General features: G+C 34.9%; 1 protein-coding gene across 1 annotated transcript in view; it reads left to right on the forward strand.

Annotated features, from left to right (window-relative positions):
• The window catches only part of LOC144435554 (uncharacterized), a 450358-nt gene that overhangs the window by 256304 nt on the left and 171841 nt on the right, over positions 1 to 22213 (forward strand). Inside the window, exons 137-145 of the mRNA XM_078124141.1 lie at positions 1798 to 1914; positions 2312 to 2434; positions 8105 to 8218; positions 11233 to 11346; positions 12481 to 12600; positions 13191 to 13313; positions 13871 to 13993; positions 20860 to 20982; positions 21352 to 21474. Of these exons, the coding sequence (XP_077980267.1) occupies positions 1798 to 1914; positions 2312 to 2434; positions 8105 to 8218; positions 11233 to 11346; positions 12481 to 12600; positions 13191 to 13313; positions 13871 to 13993; positions 20860 to 20982; positions 21352 to 21474 (1080 nt within the window). The remainder of the gene's footprint in view (positions 1 to 1797; positions 1915 to 2311; positions 2435 to 8104; positions 8219 to 11232; positions 11347 to 12480; positions 12601 to 13190; positions 13314 to 13870; positions 13994 to 20859; positions 20983 to 21351; positions 21475 to 22213) is intronic.

Below are 22213 nucleotides of genomic sequence, written 5' to 3' on the forward strand. Positions count from 1 at the left end.
TTTGTTTTCATAACTGTTTGCATGTTATATCTAGACAGTAATTTGTTTTGATAGCTGTGTGTATGTTATATCTAGACAGTAATTTGTTTTCATAGCTGTGTGCATGTTATATCTAGACAGTAATTTGTTTTGATAGCTGTGTGTATGTTATATCTAGACAGTAATTTGTTTTGATAGCTGTGTGTATGTTATATCTAGACAGTAATTTGTTTTCATAGCTGTGTGTATGTTATATCTAGACAGTAATTTGTTTTCATAGCTGTGTGTATGTTATATCTAGACAGTAATTTGTTTTCATAGCTGTGTGTATGTTATATCTAGACAGTAATTTGTTTTGATAGCTGTGTGTATGTTATATCTAGACAGTAATTTGTTTTCATAGCTGTGTGTATGTTATATCTAGACAGTAATTTGTTTTGATAGCTGTGTGTATGTTATATCTAGACAGTAATTTGTTTTCATAGCTGTGTGCATGTTATATCTAGACAGTAATTTGTTTTGATAGCTGTGTGTATGTTATATCTAGACAGTAATTTGTTTTGATAACTGTGTGTATGTTATATCTAGACAGTAATTTGTTTTGATAGCTGTTTGCATGTTATATCTAGACAGTAATTTGTTTTCATAACTGTGTATGTTATATCTAGACAGTAATTTGTTTTCATAGCTGTGTGTATGTTATATCTAGACAGTAATTTGTTTTGATAGCTGTTTGCATGTTATATCTAGACAGTAATTTGTTTTCATAGCTGTTTGCATGTTATATCTAGACAGTAATTTGTTTTGATAGCTGTGTGTATGTTATATCTAGACAGTAATTTGTTTTCATAGCTGTGTGTATGTTATATCTAGACAGTAATTTGTTTTGATAGCTGTGTGTATGTTATATCTAGACAGTAATTTGTTTTCATAGCTGTGTGTATGTTATATCTAGACAGTAATTTGTTTTGATAGCTGTGTGTATGTTATATCTAGACAGTAATTTGTTTTGATAGCTGTTTGCATGTTATATCTAGACAGTAATTTGTTTTCATAACTGTGTGTATGTTATATCTAGACAGTAATTTGTTTTCATAGCTGTGTGTATGTTATATCTAGACAGTAATTTGTTTTGATAGCTGTTTGCATGTTATATCTAGACAGTAATTTGTTTTCATAGCTGTTTGCATGTTATATCTAGACAGTAATTTGTTTTCATAACTGTGTGTATGTTATATCTAGACAGTAATTTGTTTTCATAACTGTGTGTATGTTATATCTAGACAGTAATTTGTTTTCATAGCTGTTTGCATGTTATATCTAGACAGTAATTTGTTTTCATAACTGTGTGTATGTTATATCTAGACAGTAATTTGTTTTGATAGCTGTGTGTATGTTATATCTAGACAGTAATTTGTTTTCATAACTGTGTGTATGTTATATCTAGACAGTAATTTGTTTTCATAGCTGTGTGTATGTTATATCTAGACAGTAATTTGTTTTCATAACTGTGTGCATGTTATATCTAGACAGTAATTTGTTTTGATAGCTGTGTGTATGTTATATCTAGACAGTAATTTGTTTTCATAACTGTTTGCATGTTATATCTAGACAGTAATTTGTTTTCATAGCTGTGTGTATGTTATATCTAGACAGTAATTTGTTTTCATAAGTTTGTATGTTATATCTAGACAGTAATTTGTTTTCCTAATTTCATTCTTTGTATGTTATATCTAGACAGTAATTTGTTTTCATAAGTTTGTATGTTATATCTAGACAGTAATTTGTTTTCCTAATTTCATTCTTTGTATGTTACAGCATTGGATCCCTGTAGTCCTAACCCTTGTAGTAATGGTGGTCAGTGCCAGGCATTTGGCTGCACTAATTATCAATGTCAGTGTCCACCATGCTTCACTGGCACAAACTGTGAAACACGTAAGTTTTCAGACATTTAGCTTAATCAGAACTTTGTTTTTATAGTTTGCTATTGATAATGATTGTTACTTACTATCAAGAAAATAGTAAATCTGTCATACTTCCTGATTCCGTTTCTTTGATTGCCAAGAAAAAGTACTGCGCATTTTCACTGAGATATTGTCATTTTATTGGAAACCTAGGGGCACCAATGCTTATTTGTTCATCTTCTAATAGTAGGTGGTCAAAATGGTAGTGTATCAGAAGTTAGGGTAGACTTTCTTTATTTTCAATTTTTCATATGCTAAGGGTTTTTGCCAAATAGATGGTAACAATGTATAGACAAATAGGTGGTACAATGTTGTTGTCAAAATAGATGGTAAACTGGTACTAATTAGTTACATGTATTCTTTTACAGCCATTGACCTTTGTCAGACACAGAATAACTGTCAGAATAGTGCTACATGTGTGATGAACTCAGATTGTAACGGAATCACATGTGAGTGTGGTCCATGCAACCAAGGACTGTACTGCCAACAATGTAAGTCTTAAAAAAGGCCAGGGATTCAATGCCAGGTTCTCACATTAGTGTTATTTTATCAGTTAAAGGCCAGGGTTTCAATCCCAGTTTCTCACATTAGTGTTATCTTATCAGTTAAAGGCCAGGGTTTCAATGCCAGGTTCTCACATTAGTGTTATCTTATCAGTTAAAGGCCAGGGTTTCAATGCCAGGTTCTCACATTAGTGTTATCTTATCAGTTAAAGGCCAGGGTTTCAATGCCAGGTTCTCACATTAGTGTTATTTTATCAGTTAAAGGCCAGGGTTTCAATCCCAGTTTCTCACATTAGTGTTATCTTATCAGTTAAAGGCCAGGGTTTCAATGCCAGGTTCTCACATTAGTGTTATCTTATCAGTTAAAGGCCAGGGTTTCAATGCCAGGTTCTCACATTAGTGTTATCTTATCAGTTAAAGGCCAGGGTTTCAATGCCAGGTTCTCACATTAGTGTTATTTTATCAGTTAAAGGCCAGGGATTCAATCCCAGGTTCTCACATTAGCATTATCTTATCAGTTAAAGGCCAGGGTTTCAATCCCAGGTTCTCACATTAGTGTTATCTTATCAGTTAAAGGCCAGGGTTTCAATGCCAGGTTCTCACATTAGTGTTATCTTATCAGTTAAAGGCCAGGGTTTCAATCCCAGGTTCTCACATTAGTATTATCTTATCAGTTAAAGGCCAGGGTTTCAATCCCAGGTTCTCACATTAGTGTTATCGTCTGGGTTGTCAGTGGAGCCACACACATTAAAATAGGATTAGTTTTTTGGTCAGAACTATAACACTTTTTATAATTTTCCCAGACAACAGTTTTTTCACACCTAAAAGTTAATCCTACTTCTAATCCAAACTCTGCCTTTACACATTGAAACTATGTGTCAAATACAGACGTCATTGAAACTGTGTCACACACAGACGTCATTGAAACTATGTGTCACATACATCTGCATTGAAACTGTGTCAAATACAGACGTCATTGAAACTGTGTCACACACAGACGTCATTGAATCTATGTGTCACATACATCTGCATTGAAACTGTGTCAAATACAGACGTCATTGAAACTGTGTCACACACAGACGTCATTGAAACTATGTGTCACATACAGACATCATTTAACTATGTGGCACATACATTGATGCCACACTATGGATAGATAAGAACAACTCTGCAGACATACTGACTCATTACAAATGAAAACAAAGTACAAGTAATTGTAACACATGTTTACCACTGAAGTCTCTGATGTCTGGTTGAATAAATACATGCATAAATTTTGAATTGAAATATTATATGTATTTTGAGCTTCGCAATATTATCAATTGATTTGACATAAATCTAGGTATAGAAGTACATGTATTATCAATTGATTTGACATAACCCTAGGTATAGATGTATTATTAATTGATTTGACATAAACCTAGTAGGTATAGAAGTATTATCAATTGATTTGACATAAACCTAGGTATAGATGTATTATCAATTGATTTGACATAACCCTAGGTAAAGATGTATTATCAATTGATTTGACATAACCCTAGGTATAGAAGTGATATCAATTGATTTGACATAAACCTAGGTATACATGTATTATCAATTGATTTGACATAACCCTAGGTATAGAAGTATTATCAATTGATTTGACATAAACCTAGGTATACATGTATTATCAATTGATTTGACATAACCCTAGGTATAGATGTATTATCAATTGATTTGACATAACCCTAGGTATAGATGTATTATCAATTGATTTGACATAACCCTAGGTATAGATGTATTATCAATTGATTTGACATAACCCTAGGTATAGATGTATTATCAATTGATTTGACATAAACCTAGGTATACATGTATTATCAATTGATTTGACATAACCCTAGGTATAGAAGTATTATCAATTGATTTGACATAAACCTAGTAGGTATAGAAGTATTATCAATTGATTTGACATAAACCTAGGTATAGATGTATTATCAATTGATTTGACATAACCCTAGGTATAGATGTATTATCAATTGATTTGACATAAACCTAGGTATAGAAGTATTATCAATTGATTTGACATAAACCTAGGTATACATGTATTATCAATTGATTTGACATAACCCTAGGTATAGATGTATTATCAATTGATTTGACATAACCCTAGGTATAGATGTATTATCAATTGATTTGACATAACCCTAGGTATAGATGTATTATCAATTGATTTGACATAAACCTAGTAGGTATAGAAGTATTATCAATTGATTTGACATAAACCTAGGTATAGATGTATTATCAATTGATTTGACATAACCCTAGGTATAGAAGTAATATCAATTGATTTGACATAAACCTAGGTATACATGTATTATCAATTGATTTGACATAAACCTAGGTATAGATGTATTATCAATTGATTTGACATAACCCTAGGTATAGATGTATTATCAATTGATTTGACATAAACCTAGGTATAGATGTATTATCAATTGATTTGACATCACCCTAGGTATAGATGTATTATCAATTGATTTGACATAACCCTAGGTATAGATGTATTATCAATTGATTTGACATAAACCTAGGTATACATGTATTATCAATTGATTTGACATAAACCTAGGTATAGATGTATTATCAATTGATTTGACATAAACCTAGGTATAGATGTATTATCAATTGATTTGACATAAACCTAGGTATAGAAGTATTATCAATTGATTTGACATAACCCTAGGTATAGATGTATTATCAATTGATTTGACATAAACCTAGGTATAGATGTATTATCAATTGATTTGACATAAACCTAGGTATAGAAGTAATATCAATTGATTTGACATAACCCTAGGTATAGATGTATTATCAATTGATTTGACATAAACCTAGGTATAGAAGTACATGTATTATCAATTGATTTGACATAACCCTAGTAGGTATAGAAGTATTATCAATTGATTTGACATAAACCTAGGTATAGATGTATTATCAATTGATTTGACATAAACCTAGGTATAGATGTATTATCAATTGATTTGACATAACCCTAGGTATAGATGTATTATCAATTGATTTGACATAACCCTAGGTATAGAAGTAATATCAATTGATTTGACATAAACCTAGGTATACATGTATTATCAATTGATTTGACATAACCCTAGGTATAGAAGTATTATCAATTGATTTGACATAAACCTAGGTATACATGTATTATCAATTGATTTGACATAACCCTAGGTATAGATGTATTATCAATTGATTTGACATAACCCTAGGTATAGATGTATTATCAATTGATTTGACATAACCCTAGGTATAGATGTATTATCAATTGATTTGACATAACCCTAGGTATAGATGTATTATCAATTGATTTGACATAAACCTAGGTATACATGTATTATCAATTGATTTGACATAAACCTAGGTATAGATGTATTATCAATTGATTTGACATAAACCTAGGTATACATGTATTATCAATTGATTTGACATAAACCTAGGTATAGATGTATTATCAATTGATTTGACATAAACCTAGGTATAGATGTATTATCAATTGATTTGACATAAACCTAGGTATAGAAGTAATATCAATTGATTTGACATAAACCTAGGTATACATGTATTATCAATTGATTTGACATAAACCTAGGTATAGAAGTACATGTATTATCAATTGATTTGACATAAACCTAGGTATACATGTATTATCAATTGATTTGACATAAACCTAGGTATAGATGTATTATCAATTGATTTGACATAAACCTAGGTATAGATGTATTATCAATTGATTTGACATAAACCTAGGTATAGATGTATTATCAATTGATTTGACATAAACCTAGGTATAGAAGTATTATCAATTGATTTGACATAACCCTAGGTATAGATGTATTATCAATTGATTTGACATAAACCTAGGTATAGATGTATTATCAATTGATTTGACATAAACCTAGGTATAGATGTATTATCAATTGATTTGACATAACCCTAGGTATAGATGTATTATCAATTGATTTGACATAACCCTAGGTATAGATGTATTATCAATTGATTTGACATAAACCTAGTAGGTATACATGTATTATCAATTGATTTGACATAAATCTAGGTATACATGTATTATCAATTGATTTGACATAAACCTAGGTATACATGTATTATCAATTGATTTGACATAACCCTAGGTATAGAAGTACATGTATTATCAATTGATTTGACATAAACCTAGGTATAGATGTATTATCAATTGATTTGACATAACCCTAGGTATAGAAGTATTATCAATTGATTTGACATAACCCTAGGTATAGATGTATTATCAATTGATTTGACATAACCCTAGGTATAGAAGTATTATCAATTGATTTGACATAAACCTAGGTATACATGTATTATCAATTGATTTGACATAACCCTAGGTATAGAAGTATTATCAATTGATTTGACATAACCCTAGGTATAGATGTATTATCAATTGATTTGACATAACCCTAGGTATAGATGTATTATCAATTGATTTGACATAACCCTAGGTATAGAAGTATTATCAATTGATTTGACATAAACCTAGGTATACATGTATTATCAATTGATTTGACATAACCCTAGGTATAGATGTATTATCAATTGATTTGACATAACCCTAGGTATAGAAGTATTATCAATTGATTTGACATAACCCTAGGTATAGATGTATTATCAATTGATTTGACATAAACCTAGGTATAGAAGTAATATCAATTGATTTGACATAAACCTAGGTATAGATGTATTATCAATTGATTTGACATAAACCTAGGTATAGATGTATTATCAATTGATTTGACATAAACCTAGGTATAGATGTATTATCAATTGATTTGACATAAACCTAGGTATAGATGTATTATCAATTGATTTGACATAAACCTAGGTATAGATGTATTATCAATTGATTTGACATAAACCTAGGTATAGAAGTATTATCAATTGATTTGACATAAACCTAGGTATAGATGTATTATCAATTGATTTGACATAAACCTAGGTATAGATGTATTATCAATTGATTTGACATAAACCTAGGTATACATGTATTATCAATTGATTTGACATAAACCTAGGTATAGATGTATTATCAATTGATTTGACATAAACCTAGGTATAGATGTATTATCAATTGATTTGACATAAACCTAGGTATAGAAGTATTATCAATTGATTTGACATAAACCTAGGTATAGAAGTATTATCAATTGATTTGACATAAACCTAGGTATAGAAGTATTATCAATTGATTTGACATAAACCTAGGTATAGATGTATTATCAATTGATTTGACATAACCCTAGGTATAGATGTATTATCAATTGATTTGACATAAACCTAGGTATAGAAGTATTATCAATTGATTTGACATAAACCTAGGTATACATGTATTATCAATTGATTTGACATAAACCTAGGTATAGATGTATTATCAATTGATTTGACATAAACCAAGGTATAGATGTATTATCAATTGATTTGACATAAACCTAGGTATAGAAGTATTATCAATTGATTTGACATAAACCTAGGTATAGAAGTATTATCAATTGATTTATATAAAGTCAAGATACAAATATCATACATTATCATTCTGATGTGTTGCATCATTTTAATTTTGTTTCTTAGTGGTGGACATGTGTGTTAACAGGCCCTGTCAGAATAATGGTTTTTGCCAAAGTACTTGCCCAACATATGAATGTACCTGTGGAAGATGTTGGACTGGACCAAACTGTGAAACACGTAAGCAACTATCCATTCAATGTTAAATTGAACTGTTTAATAAACTTGCAATATGTCTCAGACAATAGTTATTAATAATATGTTGTTGGTAAAGTGACAGCTACTTTGTTAGTTTTGTATAGACTTGTGGACCATGCATTGTCAAATTTTCTCAGGAATATTTTTTAGTGTTGTAGAAATATTAATGTGTAGAATATGAAGTAATTAGTATGAAGTTTGTTTAGGTATTCTGGTATATGGTACAAAAGGAGAAAATTCACAATGCTGAACAACACAAGTCATGGAACAAAAACATTGATGGTATTGTGATACACAACAGGGAAGTTTCAAATGAGTGCCTGACTAATGATAGCTAGTATGTAACAGTTTGACTCAAAATAAAACAGATCTTTGTACTTGTCAGAGTTTAGTGTGATAACAATCTGATTAAAATCCGATGTAGATGTCGGCTAATCGTTCATTGCTATTTTACCTTCATTATTTTGCCTGAATTTACCTTCTTGGTACATGTTTACATTTTTTAGCCTGATTGCCTCCTCTACATCTGAGATGGTGCCCATTCAAACGAATTTCTGCTCAGTGAGAGACACACAGCCAATCAGGTTGCGTCTTACTTGTCATGGGCATACATGTACGCATTGAATATCAACAAACATCAACAAACATTGAATATCAACAGGAAGTCCAGTAATTGAACGCGTAGGCGTTCTCTGTAGTAGGCTTCTCCTCGAACGTAATCAGGTTGCGTCTTACTGAAGACAGTTTGTAGTGTACGCAACAAAATGCAATGCACAGGGTTCATACACTTAAAGCAAAACAAAATTCTAGGACTTTCCAGGTTTTTTTTGTCAGTTTTCCAGGGTATTCGTGTTGATTTCCAGGGCTGTTGACCACTAAAGTATATGTTTGAATGACAATGACATCTAATTGTCTGATGTGGACGAGAAGAAATTAACAAAGGTTCCCATAATATGTCACAAAACATTTAAAAGACAATCGACACTAATCAAGACGTTTCAAAACCACGTTTGCACGCTAAGATTAAACAGAGAAACCTCTGTTCTATCCCCTAAGTAGTCGTTTCGTCAAGCTGGTGCATTGATCGTGTAAGATTTGAGTCACAGTATTCGTCAGTCTAATTCAGACATATCCAGAAAAAAACAAATTAAAAACTAAAGTTTGTCCTCATTATTGTATGTTTTGATGTGGCTAGATTTAAAGGTCACCAAAAAAATTTTTTTCTTAAAAGTTTTGAATAAAAACGTCATTTACGTAACGAAATTTCATGTTATGAATAACTGATTACGTTCAGCCCTTACGTCTTGATGTTTATATACGGCCACGTGTTGCGGAACATCGCGATTTCTCAACTCAACTTGACCATTTAGGAATGTTACTGTACTGACAAACATTCAAAAAAAGTTGTTTATTCCCATTTATCGACGACATGAAAGTCAAAACCGCACTTCCACAACCCGGAAATTGAACTGCACTTCCCAAGGCCCTAGTATTGTCAAGCTTGTAGTATGTCGACTCGTGCGCCAAACTTGTAACAATTTCTAGTCGTGGTTGGTGATGCTTTGATACTCACTGCAATGTTACGATTAGCTTGCTAACAGACCTACTGTTACCCCCGGGACTGTTACAATATTATGTCGCTGAAATGACGACTGGACTCGGAGTAGCAATAGCCAAGATCGAAACAAACATTGCGGCGCCCATTCAACTATGCATAGGCACGGTCTGTGAGCAAAGTTTCTTGTGGAACGATCGGTTGACTGTCTGGTTTAATCAGCGTGATTCACTGTGGTGGCGAAAGACTTTGAAAATATTTTCGCCATTTCACATTTACGAGACTCAGTGTAGTATTAAAATCATATGAATGGGTGGCTCAAGCACAGACATGTCGTTCATCAATATTAATCGATCACAATCATTTTCCAGGGTTTTCCAGGGGTAGGGAGCATTTTTCCAGGGTTTTCCAGGGAGGGTTGAAATTCCAGGGTTTTCCAGGACCGTGCGAACCCTGAATGCAATGCAAAGCGACCGAAATTTTCACGATAAGGACTTTCTTTTTAGAAATTATATCTTAAATTTCCTCTTTTCTGGATTCATATAACACAACTGTGCACTGTGGCAAATATTTCTATGAATCGTACAATACTTCAAGCCTACTACAGAAAACGCGTAGGCGTTCGCCGAGATAAACATGAACGCTACCGGGGGGGGGGGGGGGGGGGGGGGGGGGGGGGGGGGGAACGCTTTCCAATGTAGCTAACATGTACATAAGACGAAATGCATAGAGGTACATTTAAACAAGAATTCTTTAATTACCATAAATATATAGCAATACAATCATTGAATGTTTTTACAGTTGAAATACTTCGTACGTTGTCGGTTGCGTGTGTGCACAAATAACACCATGTAGTAGTAGTAAAGGTAGGTCCACGTCCACTAAGCCGTTGTACTTCGGCTCAGGAAGTTCAATTACTGGACTTCCTGTTGATATTCAATGTTTGTTGATTTTTGTTGATATTCAATGCGTACATGTATGCCCATGACAAGTAAGACGCAACCTGATTGGCTGTGTGTCTCTCACTGAGCAGAAATTCGTTTGAATGGGCACCATCTCAGATGTAGAGGAGGCGATCAGGCTAAAAAATGTAAACATGTACCAAGAAGGTAAATTCAGGCAAAATAATGAAGGTAAAATAGCAATGAACGATTAGCCGACATCTACATCGGATTTTAATCAGATTGGTGTTATAATTGATGAGTTTAAGTGTTAATACTGTAATGTGATACCTTGTTTTTATTTTAGGTGTTAATTTTTTGTCCGTCTTCCCATTTAAGTGCACTTTTAGTTTGGGCATGTTGTGGTATTTGTTTTGTACAATTTTATTGTTGGAGCCTGTTAATGGAACTAATCTCGTAGGTCATCCTTGGAAATAAATAAATAAAAAAAATATAATCTTTTCTAGAAATTTATGTTAAATTGTATTGTTTGCCCTTAGCTATTGATGTATGTAACAGCAATCCTTGTCAGAATGGTGGTGACTGTACCAATCAATGTACATTCTATACCTGTCAGTGTCCTAGCTGCTTCACTGGTGATAACTGTGAAATACGTAAGTATGCAGTATGTACCATTCAAATGAATATCGTCCTCTAGTGGCCATTGTTTGCGTAATACGTAATAATAAGTTGTTAACAGTATTTCTTTCCACACATTAGCTCAGTCTTTTGAGCTGCTTCCATCATGTAACTTGTATAAAACATTATTCCTAAGAACGTCATGCTCAACTTGGTCATGTACCCGCTAGCAACAGTGAATGTAATTTGTAAGTACATGTAGTAAAGGAAGTGTGGGCCTATTTTTATGTACTCTTTTGCTGAGTTTTCAATGTCTTCATAATTTTGTTTAATCTTGTTTTTAGCACAACTGAACTGGCATTCATTAGTGCTATAGGCATAATGAAGTGTGTGTGTGTGTGTGTGTGTGTGTGTGTGTGTGTGTGTGTGTGTGTGTGTGTGTGTGTGTGTGTGTGTAAATGACTTAAAGTCAAAAACCACCAGACTGATTGCCTTGGTAGTTGTGGGGACATTACTCAGGTAGTTAGATGGAAAATTGTTCAAATGAAAATGATTGCATTGGAGATATGCATTTTGTATTAAAAAACATAATTTTTGGTCAAAAAACTGAAACTCCAAAACTACTGGGCAAATTGGCGTGAAATTGGTAGGATTGTTCTTAGGGGTGTGTAAATTAAGAATTGTTCATGACATCAGTGATATGCAAATTTGGTTAGATGATTCCATCAATTATCTTTAATTCCAAAACTACTGAGCAGATAGGGCTGAAATTTAATGGAGAAACTGATGTATTTGGGTATGTGTGTATACTGATGAAGAGCTATTGTTAATAAGCTTGTGATGATTTCATTAGTGATATTGTTGTACGTATACCATTCAACTGAATTGTGTTCTTTGTCTTTTAATGTCGATATTGAATTATAGTAAACAGTGTAGTTTCCAACACGTCATTGCATATCATTGTCACTGGGATATACCTTTATTAGTTTTACAACATAGTAATTCCAGTAATCATGGTCATTTTATGTAATGTTCATTTCAACATGTTACCATGGTAATGTATCTTTGTGTCTGTTGACATCAGATCATCAACTGCCTTCTATAATGAGAAATAAAGTACACATTTAACTCCAAAATGGTTTGCTTTTTAATCTCATTAATCTTAACAGCCATTAATCCATGTCAGAATAATCCATGCAGAAATAGCGGCACATGTCAACCTACTGCCGACTGTGGTTCCTATACCTGTGTGTGTACAGACTGTTACTCAGGACAAAATTGTGACCGCTGTAAGTAGATTAGGACTTTTTTGATATCCCTACTTGGAAGCACAAAGACATACCTTATGATCCATTGATTTGAGAAAATGGCCTTCTTTGCTAGTTGCCCAGATGACTCTTTTCTCATTCCTTGGCATAGAGGTATGGATTTAAACACACAGGGATACAAAGAAAATCATCAATTGAAGCCCAAAAGCATCTGAATGACTATTTATTGAAAGATAATAAGCACTTAGGAATCATGAATATTGAGTGTGCAACCAATGAATATTTATGTCTGCTAAGTCCAATGAGACAACAGTGGATCAGTGTGAGAACAATGGAGGTGAAAAACAGTTTCAATTTGGTGTTTATGTGATATTTTCAATTCATGAAATGATCAACTCTTCAGAACCCAAAGTTTATGAAAATACATTCTATTTTCTGGAGTGGCACTAGCAATAATGGAGTAACTGTTTGATGATACTCAATGTCAAACGATAGTGATATTAACATACCGGTACAATACTACATGTACACTTACATTTTATGTATGTGTTAAGTTTTTTAGCATGGACCTTCAATTTGATACTTTCAATTGATATTTCTTTCCGATACAGTTAATGATCCATGTGAAAGCCAACCTTGTCAGAACAATGGATTTTGTCAATCTACACCAGGTATATGTGAACAGTATAGCTGTGTGTGTCAGGCATGTTATACCGGCAGTACTTGTATTACTGGTAAGTCTCCTTACAAAGTATACATTTTATCAATACACTTGATTGTGTGTTTCTGTTATGCATGCTATGGAAAGACTGATCCCTAACATACACATAACTGATACATGCATCGTAGTATACACACCTAAACATACCCTGGGCAGATAGATATAAACACAGACATATACACAAACACTATGTGTGCATACATACATAACACATACATGTACACATTCTATACATACATGTACATAACATATGACTTTCTACACACACACACATACATACATACACACACACACACCCACACACACACACACACACACACACACACACACACACACATACACACACACATGTACGTACGTACATACATATTGCATACAATGTACACATACACACATACACATACATACACAAAATTACACATGCACACACATACACACACACACACACACACACACACACACACACACACACACACACACAAAACATATATAGACAATCATATTATATAGTATATAGTCTTATCATATATCGTCCTAGACTATTGATCTACTGTAACCCTTACCTTACAGTTATTGATGGATGTTCACCTAATCCCTGTCTGAATGGTGGTATATGTCAACTCCTACCAGGATCCTGTCAAATTACCTCCTGTGAATGTCCTAGCTGTTATACTGGAGATAAGTGTCAGCAGAGTAAGTCACTGTAACATTACCAGCTTCCTATGATGTGTACTAGAGTTGAACTGTGGACTGCAAATAATCAGTAAAATGTATAAATGTGAAAAGGATAATGATTAATACATACATGTAACTGATAGTCCTGTACCATACATAGAATTTCACTCACTCATGATTGAAATGATTCCTTGAGACATATGTTGTGTATTTCCAGTAAAGTCTGTATGAATCTATTACTGGCTAAACTGAACACCGAAAATCTGTCAAATCTTCCTGCATGCTATTTGTTTATTTGATGATGTCTAACCGTACATCAACTGAAAATGAGAAGTTGTGGTGTTTATGACTCACCTAGATGGCCAAATCCTATCTCAGATGACAATTATGAATCACCTAGGTAGCTAAATTCTTTCTCGGGTGACAATTGTGACTCTCCTAAGTGACCAAATTTGATAAGGTGATAGTAACAACTCACCTATAGGCAACATAATTATATCTTAGGTGACAATTGTGACTCACCTAGGTTCAGAATTATATCACAGGTGGCAATTGTGACTCACCTAGGTTTCAGAATTATATCACAGGTGGCAATTGTGACTCACCTAGGTTCAGAATTATATCACAGGTGAAAATTGTGACTCACCTAGGTTCAGAATTATATCACAGGTGAAAATTGTGACTTACCTAGGTTCAGAATTATATCACAGGTGAAAATTGTGACTTACCTAGGTTTCAGAATTATATCACAGGTGACAATTGTGAGTTACCTAGATTCAGAATTATATCACAGGTGGCAATTGTGACTCACCTAGGTTTCAGAATTATATCACAGGTGGCAATTGTGACTGACCTAGGTTCAGAATTATATCACAGGTGGCAATTGTCACCCACCTAGGTTTCAGAATTATATCACAGGTGGCAATTGTGACTCACCTAGGTTTCAGAATTATATCACAGGTGACAATTGTGACTTACCTAGGTTCAGAATTATATCACAGGTGGCAATTGTCACCCACCTAGGTTTCAGAATTATATCACAGGTGGCAATTGTCACCCACCTAGGTTTCAGAATTATATCACAGGTTGCAATTGTCACTCACGTAGGTTTCAGAATTATATCACAGGTGACAATTGTGACTCACCTAGGTTCAGAATTATATCACAGGTGGCAATTGTGAGTTACCTAGATTCAGAATTATATCACAGGTGGCAATTGTGACTCATCCAGGTTTCAGAATTATATCACAGGTGACAATTGTGACTTACCTAGGTTTCAGAATTATATCACAGGTGACAATTATGACTCACCTAGGTTCAGAATTATATCACAGGTGGCAATTGTGACTCACCTAGGTTCAGAATTATATCACAGGTGGCAATTGTGACTCACCTAGGTTCAGAATTATATCACAGGTGGCAATTGTCACCCACCTAGGTTTCAGAATTATATCACAGGTTGCAATTGTCACTCACCTAGGTTTCAGAATTATATCACAGGTGACAATTGTGACTCACCTAGGTTCAGAATTATATCACAGGTGGCAATTGTGAGTTACCTAGATTCAGAATTATATCACAGGTGGCAATTGTCACCCACCTAGGTTTCAGAATTATATCACAGGTGACAATTGTCACCCACCTAGGTTTCAGAATTATATCACAGGTGGCAATTTTCACCCACCTAGGTTCAGGATTATATCACAGGTGGCAATTGTGACTCACCTAGGTTTCAGAATTATATCACAGGTGGCAATTGTCACTCACCTAGGTTCAGAATTATATCACAGGTGACAATTGTCACCCACCTAGGTTTCAGAATTATATCACAGGTGGCAATTGTGACTCACCTAGGTTCAGAATTATATCACAGGTGGCAATTGTGACTCACCTAGGTTCAGAATTATATCACAGGTGGCAATTGTGACTCACCTAGGTTCAGAATTATATCACAGGTGGCAATTGTGACTTACCTAGGTTCAGAATTATATCACAGGTGACAATTTTGACTCACCTAGGTTTCAGAATTATATCACAGGTGGCAATTGTGACTGACCTAGGTTCAGAATTATATCACAGGTTGCAATTGTCACTCACCTAGGTTCAGAATTATATCACAGGTGGCAATTGTCACTCACCTAGGTTTCAGAATTATATCACAGGTGGCAATTGTGACTTACCTAGGTTCAGAATTATATCACAGGTGGCAATTGTGACTTACCTAGGTTTCAGAATTATATCACAGGTGGCAATTGTGACTCATCCAGGTTTCAGAATTATATCACAGGTGACAATTGTGACTCACCTAGGTTCAGAATTATATCACAGGTGGCAATTGTGACTTACCTAGATTCAGAATTATATCACAGGTGGCAATTGTGACTCATCCAGGTTTCAGAATTATATCACAGGTGACAATTGTGACTCACCTAGGTTCAGAATTATATCACAGGTGGCAATTGTGACTTACCTAGGTTCAGAATTATATCACAGGTGGCAATTGTGACTCACCTAGGTTCAGAATTATATCACAGGTGGCATTTGTGACTCACCTAGGTTCAGAATTATATCACAGGTTGCAATTGTCACTCACCTAGGTTCAGAATTATATCACAGGTGACAATTGTGACTCACCTAGGTTCAGAATTATATCACAGGTGGCAATTGTGAGTTACCTAGATTCAGAATTATATCACAGGTGGCAATTGTGACTCACCTAGGTTTCAGAATTATATCACAGGTGGCAATTGTGACTCACCTAGGTTCAGAATTATATCACAGGTGGCAATTGTGAGTTACCTAGATTCAGAATTATATCACAGGTGGCAATTGTGACTTACCTAGGTTCAGAATTATACCACAGGTAGCAATTGTGACTTACCTAGGTTCAGAATTATATCACAGGTTGCAATTGTCACTCACCTAGGTTTCAGAATTATATCACAGGTGGCAATTGTGAGTTACCTAGGTTCAGAATTATATCACAGGTGGCAATTGTGAGTTACCTAGATTCAGAATTATATCACAGGTGGCAATTGTGACTTACCTAGGTTCAGAAATATACCACAGGTGGCAATTGTGACTTACCTAGGTTCAGAATTATATCACAGGTGGCAATTGTCACTCACCTAGGTTTCAGAATTATATCACAGATGGCAATTGTGACTCACCTAGGTTCAGAATTATATCACAGGTGGCAATTGTGACTTACCTAGGTTCAGGATTATATCACAGGTAGCAATTGTGACTCACCTAGGTTCAGAATTATATCACAGGTGGCAGCTGTCACCCACCTAGGTTTCAGAATTATATCACAGGTGGCAATTGTGACTCACCTAGGTTCAAAATTATATCACAGGTGACAATTGTGACTCACCTAGGTTTCAGAATTATATCACAGGTGGCAATTGTCACTCACCTAGGTTCAGAATTATATCACAGGTGGCAATTGTGACTCATCCAGGTTTCAGAATTATATCACAGGTTGCAATTGTCACCCACCTAGGTTTCAGAATTATATCACAGGTGGCAATTGTGACTCACCTAGGTTCAGAATTATATCACAGGTGGCAATTGTCACTCACCTAGGTTTCAGAATTATATCACAGGTGGCAATTGTGACTCACCTAGGTTCGGAATTATATCACAGGTGGCAATTGTGAATTACCTAGGTTCAGGATTATATCACAGGTAGCAATTGTGACTCACCTAGGTTCAGAATTATATCACAGGTGGCAGCTGTCACCCACCTAGGTTTCAGAATTATATCACAGGTGGCAATTGTGACTCACCTAGGTTCAAAATTATATCACAGGTGACAATTGTGACTCACCTAGGTTTCAGAATTATATCACAGGTGGCAATTGTCACTCACCTAGGTTCAGAATTATATCACAGGTGGCAATTGTGACTCATCCAGGTTTCAGAATTATATCACAGGTTGCAATTGTCACCCACCTAGGTTTCAGAATTATATCACAGGTGGCAATTGTGACTCACCTAGGTTCAGAATTATATCACAGGTTGCAATTGTCACTCACCTAGGTTTCAGAATTATATCACAGGTGGCAATTGTCACCCACCTAGGTTTCAGAATTATATCACAGGTGGCAATTGTGACTCACTTTGGTGGCAGAATTATATCACAGGTGGCAATTGTGACTCACCTAGGTTCAGAATTATATCACAGGTGGCAATTGTGACTCACCTAGGTTTCAGAATTATATCACAGGTGGCAATTGTGACTCACCTAGGTTTCAGAATTATATCACAGGTGGCAATTGTGACTCACCTAGGTTCAGAATTATATCACAGGTGGCAATTGTCACCCACCTAGGTTTCAGAATTATATCACAGGTGGCAATTGTGACTCACCTAGGTTTCAGAATTATATCACAGGTGACAATTGTGACTCATCCAGGTTTCAGAATTATATCACAGGTGGCAATTGTGACTTACCTAGGTTCAGAATTATATCACAGGTGGCAATTGTGACTCACCTAGGTTCAGAATTATATCACAGGTGGCAATTGTCACCCACCTAGGTTTCAGAATTATATCACAGGTGACAATTGTGACTCATCCAGGTTTCAAAATTATATCACAGGTGACAATTGTGACTCATCCAGGTTTCAGAATTATATCACAGGTGGCAATTGTGACTCACCTAGGTTTCAGAATTATATCACAGGTGACAATTGTCACTCACCTAGGTTCAGAATTATATCACAGGTGGCAATTGTCACTCACCTAGGTTTCAGAATTATATCACAGGTGACAATTGTCACTCACCTAGGTTTCAGAATTATATCACAGGTGACAATTGTCACTCACCTAGGTTCAGAATTATATCACAGGTGGCAATTGTCACCCACCTAGGTTTCAGAATTATATCACAGGTGACAATTGTGACTCATCCAGGTTTCAAAATTATATCACAGGTGACAATTGTGACTCATCCAGGTTTCAGAATTATATCACAGGTGGCAATTGTGACTCACCTAGGTTTCAGAATTATATCACAGGTGACAATTGTGACTCACCTAGGTTCAGAATTATATCACAGGTGACAATTGTCACTCACCTAGGTTTCAGAATTATATCACAGGTGACAATTGTCACTCACCTAGGTTTCAGAATTATATCACAGGTGACAATTGTCACTCACCTAGGTTCAGAATTATATCACAGGTGACAATTGTCACTCACCTAGGTTTCAGAATTATATCACAGGTGACAATTGTCACTCACCTAGGTTTCAGAATTATATCACAGGTGACAATTGTCACTCACCTAGGTTTCAGAATTATATCACAGGTGGCAATTGTCACTCATCCAGGTTTCAGAATTATATCACAGGTGGCAATTGTGACTCACCTAGGTTCAGAATTATATCACAGGTGGCAATTGTGACTTACCTAGGTTCAGAATTATATCACAGGTGGCAATTGTGACTCATCCAGGTTCAGAATTATATCACAGGTGGCAATTGTGACTCATCCAGGTTCAGAAATATATCACAGGTGCAGTGGCAATTGTGACTCACCTAGGTTCAGAATTATATCACAGGTGGCAATTGTGACTCACCTAGGTTTCAGAATTATATCACAGGTGGCAATTGTGACTCACCTAGGTTCAGAATTATATCACAGGTGGCAATTGTGACTCACCTAGGTTAAGGATTATATCACAAGTGGCAATTGTGACTTACCTAGGTTTCAGAATTATATCACAGGTGGCAATTGTGACTCACCTAGGTTCAGAATTATATCACAGGTGGCAATTGTGACTTACCTAGGTTCAGAATTATATCACAGGTGGCAATTGTCACCCACCCAGCTTACATAATGATATCTTAGGTGACAATTATTGCAGAATAAATTGGCAGAGTTCTGTCTAAGGTAACAAATCATGACTCGCTTCAGTGTCAGAATTCTGTCTCAGCTAAAGCTAACAATAAATTATGACTCACTTTGGTGGCAGAATTCTGTCTCAGCTAAAGCTAACAATAAATTATGACTCACTTTGGTGGCAGAATTCTGTCTCAGCTAAAGCTAACAATAAATTATGACTCACTTTGGTGGCAGAATTCTGTCTCAGCTAAAGCTAACTTTCACTTTGGTGGCAGAATTCTGTCTCAGCTAAAGCTAACAAATTATGACTCACTTTGGTGGCAGAATTCTGTCTCAGCTAAAGCTAACAATAAATTATGACTCACTTTGGTGTCAGAATTCTGTCTCAGCTAAAGCTAACAATAAATTACGACTCACTTTGGTGTCAGAATTCTGTCTCAGCTAAAGCTAACAATAAATTATGACTCACTTTGGTGTCAGAATTCTGTCTCAGCTAAAGCTAACAATAAATTATGACTCACTTTGGTGGCAGAATTCTGTCTCAGCTAAAGCTAACAATAAATTATGACTCACTTTGGTGGCAGAATTCTGTCTCAGCTAAAGCTAACTTTCACTTTGGTGGCAGAATTCTGTCTCAGCTAAAGCTAACAAATTATGACTCACTTTGGTGGCAGAATTCTGTCTCAGCTAAAGCTAACAATAAATTATGACTCACTTTGGTGTCAGAATTCTGTCTCAGCTAAAGCTAACAATAAATTACGACTCACTTTGGTGTCAGAATTCTGTCTCAGCTAAAGCTAACAATAAATTATGACTCACTTTGGTGTCAGAATTCTGTCTCAGCTAAAGCTAACAATAAATTATGACTCACTTTGGTGGCAGAATTCTGTCTCAGCTAAAGCTAACTTTCACTTTGGTGGCAGCATTCTGTCTCAGCTAAAGCTAACAATAAATTATGACCCACTTTGGTGTCAGAATTCTGTCTCAGGTTAAACTAAATGCTGGATTTTTTTACCCTTTTTTCGTGGCCAGGACTAGATCAATGCCAACCCAATCCATGCAGAAATGGTGGTGTGTGTCTTTCTACAGCAAATTCATGTACTGATTATACATGCAATTGTCCAGGATGCTTTACGGGATTCTTCTGTGATATCCGTAAGTCATGTATTGTTTTTACATCATGTTTGATTTGAAATGGCATATTCCAGTTGTGAAAAAGACAAAATAAGTGAGTACTTTGGACACTAGGAGTGCTATTCCGAAATGAGGGCCACAATAGTTGAACACTCAGTGTTCCAAGGTAAAAGTCAATTTCAATCTCGGCCATTCTGATTAATTTGTTTGAGATGTTATAATTTTTAGGAACTTGCATAGTAACCTGTGTGTGTTTTTATTGACTGATTTTTTTTTACTGTGGAATTAAACATTTGTGTTTAAGTCTAATTTTCTATAAAAAAAAAATGGCATCAACTTGGAAGTTTCCAATTTTTATTTACCGGTATGTTTGACTGTTTATCTTTTCAGAGTTGGATCAATGTGATCCTAATCCATGCCTTAATAGTGGTACATGTGCACCAGTGCCAGGTTCCTGTAGTGACTATAGTTGTTTGTGTACATCATGTTATACTGGACCAAACTGTAACCAATGTAAGTCAAACAGTGTGTGTGTGTATGTGTGTGTGTGTGTGTGTGTGTGTGTGTGTGTGTGTGTGTGTGTGTGTGTGTGTGTGTGTGTGTATCATGTTATACTGGACCAAACTGTAACCAATGTAAGTCAGACAGTGTGTGTGTGTGTGTGTGTGTGTGTGTGTGTGTGTGTGTGTGTGTGTAAGTAATTTCACAATGGGATTTAAAAACACTTAGTAGATGTATACCCAGAAGGTGCAATTTGCATAATTATAGACTGAAAATACATGACAAATTGTGAACAATTTTGCAGCATATGTGCCAATTTCACCATCCAGGTATATATCTACCAGCTAAAAACCCAAGCAGGTCTTATCAAACCCCAACATTTGGTATGCTAAATTTGGATAAGAAAAAAACAGGAAATTACAAACTATTTAATAAGCCTGCAGACAGGTAGCAGAGTAAATTTATCTTCATACATGTATATGACAGTTTCTTTTCAAAAAGATTTTGAATTCTGTAATATCCACTAAAAAGAATTACTATATATGAATTTTGCCTTCTTATCTTTTGTGGTTTTATAAATTGCAGAAGTGTGATTTTGGCATGTAAATATAGACTACTATTTCTATATCCATGTAAATATAGACTACTATTTCTATGTCCATGTAAATATAGACTACTATTTCTATATCCATGTAAATATAGACTACTATTTCTATGTCCATGTAAATATAGACTACTATTTCTATGTCCA

This window comes from Glandiceps talaboti, chromosome 5, assembly GCF_964340395.1.
Source record: "Glandiceps talaboti chromosome 5, keGlaTala1.1, whole genome shotgun sequence".
Taxonomy (NCBI): domain Eukaryota; kingdom Metazoa; phylum Hemichordata; class Enteropneusta; family Spengelidae; genus Glandiceps; species Glandiceps talaboti.